Below are 7335 nucleotides of genomic sequence, written 5' to 3'. Positions count from 1 at the left end.
TTTACCACAGTTTTTTAAAAAGTGTTTGGAAGTGGCCCCAATGGGCCTCTCCAGGTGATGGAAGATTTGAGATGTCATGGTCTTTCGATCCCTCCTTTCTTCTGCACGTGTGTATTAGCTTGTGGTTTTGTTGTTGTTGCTTTAGTCAGTTTTGTTGGGCTCCGACCGGAAGAAGACCATTAAGTCTTGAGGACCTCTGTGTATCTGTCAGTTTTCTTCGCCACCTTCTTTTTGGCCTGTTTCTGCAGCTTCATGAGCTGCCTTTTCTTCGGGTAATGGATTTTCGCTCTCCCCTTCCCCTTTTCCTCCAGCGTGGCTGTGACTGCCTGGAACTTCCGGCCAGCCTCCTGAGCCAGGCGTCCAGGTAAGCCAACCTCCGTGTAGGCGGCCAACCTGGGTGTAGGCTTCCAACACACAGCCTTGAGAGCTGCAGGAACCACTTCTCTTTCATGTCATAGGCCAGCGGGATCCCATCAAACACCTTGCGGTGGTCCCAGGGGTCTGGTCTGCTTGGCCTCACAATGTCCGCGAAAGATGCATTGGGGGTGGGGGGCAAGGAAGTGGTAAGAGCCGAGGGAGGGGTTGGTGTTCATCCACTTGCAGAGGAAGGCCAGGGACTTCATTTTGTTTCTGTAGAAATTGCCAGAAATGTTGATACCCTCACAGTGCACGTCCCCCCGCTTCCGGCCCAGCAGCACCTGCTTGGCCACGATGGCCGCCAGGCGGCCCAGGAGATGCCTTCGCCATTCAGTACCAGGACGTGGCCCTCCGCCGCCTTCAGCAACTGCCTGGGCTCATTAGTAGTTTCAATAGGCCGGGCTCTGTTCTAGACACAAAAAATGTGGGCTGACATTCTATTGGCAGAGACAGACAATACATAAATTTGATCCAAAATACTCATGGCTTTTCTTTTGTTTTCCTTTTCTTAGTGAAAAATCTACCATTTGTATTTACATGTGGTTTATAAATTACCATATTTAATTGTGGAGCTGGAATTTATTTTTAAAACTTCTGGAGCTCCCCCGGCCAGCGTGGCTCAGTGATTGAACATAGACCTATGGACTAGTAGGTCTCAGTAGGTCCCGGCTGGATCCCCAGTAGGGAGTGTGCAGGAGGCAGCAGACCAATGATTCTCTCTCATCATTGATGTTTCTCTCTCTCTTTCCCTCTCCCTTCATCTCTGAAATCAATTTAAAAATATTTCTTTTAAGAGAGAGAGAGAGAAAAAAACTTCTGGAGCTCATTTTATATATTTTGTGTATTAAAACATTTTAAATTTATTTATTTACTTTTTTATGGAATTTATTTGAATGGCACTGGTTAATAAAATTATATAGGTTTCAGGTGCACCATTTTACAACACATCATCTGTACACTATTATATGTTCACCACCCCAAGTTAAATCTCCATTCATCACCTTTATCCCTCCTATACCCTCCTCCACCTCCCTCCAACCCCCTCCCCGCTGCAATCACCACACTGTTGTCCATGTCAATGAATTTTTCTTCTCTCTCTCTCTTCATATTATGAATAATGCTGCTATGAACATTCATATATAAAGTTTTATGTGGATATATGTTTTCATTTATCTCAGGTATATACCTAGAAGTGAAATTGCTGGGTCAGATGGTAACTCTATGTTTAACATTATGAGGAATTGTAAAATAGCTGCACCATTCTACAATTCCTCCAACAATGTATGAGGGTTCCAGTTTCTCCATATCCTTGTCAATACTTGACATTATCTGTCTCCTTGATTATAGCCATTCTGGTGGTATGAAATGGTATCTCCTTGAAAATTGATTTACATTTTCCTAATGACCAATAATATTAAACATCTTTTCATGAATGACTTATAGGTCATTTGTACATCTTCTTTGGAGAAATGCCTATTCAGATTCTTTGCTCACTTTTTAATTGCTATAAGAGTTCTTTATACATTCTAGATGCAAATCACTTATCATTCTATGATTTGCAACATATCTTCTACCAGTCTGTGGGTTGTTTTTTGTTTTTACTCTCTTGATTGTATCTTTTGAAATACAAATGTTTTTAAATTTTATAAAGTCCAACTTGTTGGTCATGTTTTATCACTTGTACTTTTGGTGTCATATCTAAGAAATCATTGCCTAATCCAAGATCATGAAGATTTATTCCTATATTTTCTTCTAAGAGTTTTATAGTTTAGCTTTTCCATTTAGGTCCGTGACCCACTTTGAGTTAATTTTTGTGTACCTATGCCTTCTGCAACAATTCATTGGAGCCCTGGCCAATGAGGCTCAGTTGGTTAGGCATTGTCCCCGTGGACCAAAGGGTTGCTGGTTGGACTCCAGGTCAGGATACAGGTCAGGGCACATGCCCAGGTTTGGGCTCTAAACCAGTAGAGGGTGTGTGGAAAGCAGCCAATCGATGTATTGCTCTCACATCAATGTTTCCTCTCTCTCACTCTCTCTTCCTCTCTAAAAATCAATAAAAATTTCATATATTGAAGTGTAATTTACATTCAATAAAATTGATCAATTTTAGGTATACAGTTATATTAGTTTTATCTTACATACTTTTAGTCATTATATATTGTTGGATTTTTTTCCTGAGAAGTTAGTGTATGTGTGTAACGGGGGGAGAAGTAGAAAGAGAAAGAGAGAATCAGCTTCTTAGGGGTTCCCACTTACTTTGGCTTTCTCTTGCAGCCCCACGGATCCATTTAATTATATACGGGTTGAATGAATGAATCAAGTGACAGGCCATCAGTGTCTGCTTTCAGAGCCACTAGTACTACATGACCACAGTTATTGCCACAGTTGGAATGGGGATGAAGTCTCGCTGGGCTCCTGCGTGGGTATGTCTGGGTTTAATGGGCTGTTTTCTAATTTGTGATTCTTTCATAAAGAGTCCCCTTTCAGGATAATGACAGAGTCCTGTCATACTCTATTAATTGGGCCTGGTTTCTGTGCCTCATGTTTCCTCAGTCTTATGTTGGGCTGCCCCACCAGCACTTGGTCACCTCTACCAGCAAAAGTAGGATGTGGCTGACCCAGACACCCTGAGCTGGGGAACCAGGAGGGCTCGGGGAGTTGAATGGAAGGACTAGGAAGTAGGAAGCCACACTTCCCATCTTAGGCCTGCAGCCCTGCTCACTGAGCCATCTTGGCCTTTGCATTTTCTTCTGAACCATGAGGTAAAACTATAGGAACCCCTCACCCCCACCCCTCGTGCCCTGACCAGGGATCAAGCAACCTTGGTGTATTGGGACAACACTCCAACCAACTGAGTTACCTGGCCAGGGCTTATGAAAGGAATCTTTTACAGGGTGTGGCCAGGCTTAGAAAAATACAGCTTAGAAGAACAGCTATCTGAGCACATTACTCCAAAATGATGTCCTTCACAAGAATGTATTAAGGTTACATGTTGACATGACTGTTGTTAAAATGATGGCTTTTGAAAAGATGTTAGAGAAAAGCAGGACCAGAGGGGAAGGAAGTCAAAGGTGGTCCCTATTGTGCAGGGCGCTTGCTCTACAGCCAGCTCAGGCCTCTCATTTCTTGCCCAGCCACCAGCTTCCTCACCATTACCCCCATTTTACAGAGGAAGCAGAAAGTGACTTGCTCAAGGTCATCAGCTTAGAAATGTCTGAGCCAGGATTCAAACCCACTTTTCACTATATGTACTGCTTGGTGGTCTTAGCCACAAGGACACTCCCTCTCTTCAGGATCTCAGCCTTTAATATTCCTTTACCGTAGGCAACAGGCGTAATAAAACAACAGAGTGTTCTACCCTGCCCTCCTTTCTCCTTAGCTTGAGAGTCTGAGGCTGGTGGGGGAATCTTATGTTGTCTGAGCCAAGGGAAAGGAGGGTGATCAAGGAAGGGGGTGTCCTACAGAATTGGACGGATACTACAATGAGACTAGAAAACTGCTAAACTGCAGTCATGAAGGGCAAGGCAAGGGGAGGCAGAGGGGACTCATAAAAGGACTAGAACTTGCTCTGGGCCTTAAAGGACAGGCTGTGCAAGCAAGACAGGGCCCACATCCCTGGTGGAGGGCACTGGAATGAGCAGAGCCTGGGGCCAGAGAAGGGGGCAGACCACACTGACCTGTCCCAAAAGAAGCAGAGTAGTAGGGAGTACCCTGGATAGACTGAAAAGGGCCCAATACCAAAGGTCTTGAGAGGCAGACAGTAGAATCTGATAACAGGGAGCTATTACAGGTTCTAGAGTAGTATCCCAATGAGATGGGAAATAGAAATAAGGGAGGGAATTGGAAACAAAGGGACTCAGTACAAAATTTGTAGGCCTAGGAGAACGATTTTTGAAAGCATTTTCCAAAGTTGGGACTTAACCACAAGGACACTACCTCTCTTCCAGGATCTCAGCCTTTAATATTCCTCTATACGAGGCAACAGGCACAATAAAACCACCAAGTCTTAGCCCCATCTTCCCTTCAAAAGCCCAATGTCCGGGGCAAAGCTTCCTGTTGCATCTTAGGAGGCCCAAGAGCTCCCACCTAGGAGCCCTTCTGTCCTGCTTGTGGAGATTTGCAAGCCTGCGAAGATGAAAAAAGCCCGTCTAGCTTCAGGAGAAGGGTGTCTCAGCTGAGCTGTCTTGGGAACCCAAGCTTTCCTCTGGCCTCAGTCGAACCATTTAAGAAAAGACAAGTGTGCTTGCTGCCTCCTAGTCCTGGAAAGGGGTTAATGCTCGCTGTGCATCCGGCCTCCGTACACCCACAAGGCTCTGCTCTGGAGCTAGACACAGTTGTTTTCCTCGCTCCTCTTTTGGGGCCAGGGAAGCACAGCCGTGAACATTGGCATGGATCTGACCTCATGGGAAAGTGACACCACACAGATGGTGAGCCTGCTTCACTCCCACTTCCTACTCTGAGGGGCTCAGTGGACAGGTCAGCCATGGTCAGAAGAAGATGTCCTCTCAAGGGCTTGGGCCTCTGATGACTCATCTGTAAAACATTACAACCCCCCACCAGACCCACACCTCACAGGGTGGCTAGTAGGAGGCTGTGCTCAGAAAATGAGTGAGAGGGCTCTCCGAAAACTGCTCTGGGCATCGTCTCCTTTGCTAACACCATTTTCAAATCTAGTTCTAACACAAATTCATCCCCTTTTGGGAATAAGTCACTTAGTTCTGCCAGAGATGCGCGTTTTCAAAACCATCCCAAAGTTCAGGACCCTGTGTCAGAATCCCTGATGGAAATTCCTGGGGCTCTTGGCCAGCATCTCCACCGGTGCCCAGGGATCTGTGTCCTAAGGGAAGGCCCAAGGGATTTGACTACACACTCGAGTGGAAGAACTACCGTTGTACAGTTGGGCAAACAAGGCATATCTGGGACCAGGAAGAGAAACAAGGGAGATAACAAGTCTCCAAAGGCCAGTGTGGGAGGACTGCCTGCCAGTCCCAGGGAGTGAGAAGTAGAAACGGCCTTGGCCTTCATCGGGCCCAACCCCAATTTCACTGATAAGGAAATGGGGGCCCAGAGAGTACACAGAGTCCAGATCATCCAAGGCATTCTTGAAAACAGGTCGGCAATCCCCTTGCTCTCTAAGCCCTCATTTCTCCTTCCTCTCGTCACCTTCATGTGCATGGGTGTCTGTGTTTGTGTTCTACACCTGCCTGGGCCACACCTCCCATGAGGTCATGTCTCTTTCTGAGCCCTACTTTCCTTGTCTAGTAAGAGCCTTGAAGGAAATAGTCTTTTTCAAAATCCATGTATTGATATCCCTGCCCTATAGCCTTTTTATATCCAAAGATAAAATTTGTAATTTTCATGGTTGCAGCACAAATACAGCTTTTTAAACAGAAACAGTTTCTTGCAGTCTTTTTATTACCTGTAAGGAACTTGGCTTAGGGGGGGCCCTTGTACCTGGGCCTCCTAACCCAGGGGGCAGCCAGGTGAGCTCTGCCTACTGACTGTGGCTCTGTGGGAGGTCTGACTCACTCACCTTCCAGTGATTTCCCCTGGTAGCCTCAGTCAGCAGAGCCAGGATCCAGGGTTCTTGGCACAGATGGCACACAACCCACATACCTCCATTACCAGGCTGGCAGGCAGCCCCGGAAAGGGACAGAGAAATGCACAGGTGGACCTGAATTTGATTGAGCCCACCTTTTAACAGTACCCATCCCATCCCACCCCACTCCCTTTCATTTCTTAGCACTAATAAGAGACTCAACCAACTTTTAACAAACACTTTTTTTATTAGAAAAGTACAAAATATTGCATAGGTCTTAATACTTGAACATCAAGTGTATTCATGAACAGGGAGTATCTTCATGTAAACAGTTCTAGATGGAAGACCCAGATGGCACTCCTCTGGGGCAGGGGTGCCAGCCCCCACCCCAGTCAGCCCCACCACTCACAGATAAACTCTTCAGTACACTTCAGGGGGTGGGACAAGCGCAGCTCCCAGGTGTATTTTTTTCTCAAATGTCAAAGATCCCCCAAGTGATCCCAACACCCACCCTTCTCTACTCTTACATTCATGCGTCTGTAAGATAGCTGCCTAGAACAGGTCAGTAGTGAAGCTCTGGTCAAAAAAACAAAAGATGCAAAAACAAAGAACACACACATTTGGCCCCTTCAGACCATGAGATACACAGAACACCTCCATGACCTCCCCCTCCCCCCGGGCCAGCTACCTTGAGCACACACGGATTGCAATTGCAGAGGCCAGGGCAGCCCAGCTGCACTCCTGGCTGTCACACCACTGTCGTCTTAACTGTCAGTAACAATAAAAATAAGGTACATGCTACATACACATCCAGCCAGAAGCCTGGTTGGCCCCTAAACCTTTGTTTCATGCTACAGTACTGAGGGCAAGCCTGTGCCCAACGAGAAGCCACCTCTACACACCTCCGCGAGCTTCCCAGAAACACTTTCTCCCCCACCGCCCCTCAAGTGGCTGTTGTCAGTTCTCTAACAGGCAGCAAGCAGCTCCTCAGCTCCTGCCTGCCAATGTCCACCCCCAAAGTTCAGTTGTCTGCTGTGGGGTCGGCGTCGGCCCCCCGGCCCCAAGTTCAACATTCCTCGATGAGCAGCTGCTCGGAGCTGTACAGCTTCTTCTTGATAACTCGGAAGCCGGTGCTCAGCGTCAGGGACTGGCTGAAGCCAGGGACGAAGGGGCTGTTGGCGGAGCTGAACAGCCCCTGGATCTTGGGCCAGAGGCGTGAGTCCAGGCGCAGGACCAGGGTCAGCTGGAAGGTGGGCACCAGGCTGGGGTCGAGGGCCAGCTGGCCGATGCTGTGGCAGCTCTTGCCCTGTTCGACGCAGACGTCCAGCAGCGCCCCCCGCAGGCCGCAGGGCTCGCTGTAGGCCAGACGCAGCAGCTCC

General features: G+C 47.4%; 1 protein-coding gene and 1 pseudogene across 1 annotated transcript in view; both read right to left on the bottom strand.

Annotated features, from left to right (window-relative positions):
- Positions 1-6039, bottom strand: LOC102768729 (annotated as a pseudogene).
- Positions 6040-6183: 144 nt separating this feature from the next.
- Positions 6184-7335, bottom strand: part of DDIT4 (DNA damage inducible transcript 4) — a 2298-nt gene continuing 1146 nt past the window's right edge. The window contains exon 5 of the mRNA XM_006761020.2: positions 6184-7335. This exon is cut by the window's right edge and continues 29 nt beyond it. Coding sequence (XP_006761083.1) covers positions 7023-7335 — 313 coding nt within the window. The 3' untranslated portion in view covers positions 6184-7022.

The sequence above is a fragment of the Myotis davidii genome, unplaced genomic scaffold (assembly GCF_000327345.1).
Source record: "Myotis davidii unplaced genomic scaffold, ASM32734v1 scaffold134, whole genome shotgun sequence".
Taxonomy (NCBI): domain Eukaryota; kingdom Metazoa; phylum Chordata; class Mammalia; order Chiroptera; family Vespertilionidae; genus Myotis; species Myotis davidii.
The sequence above is the reverse complement of the archived record's forward strand: the minus strand, read 5'-3'. Positions and strand labels throughout refer to the sequence as shown.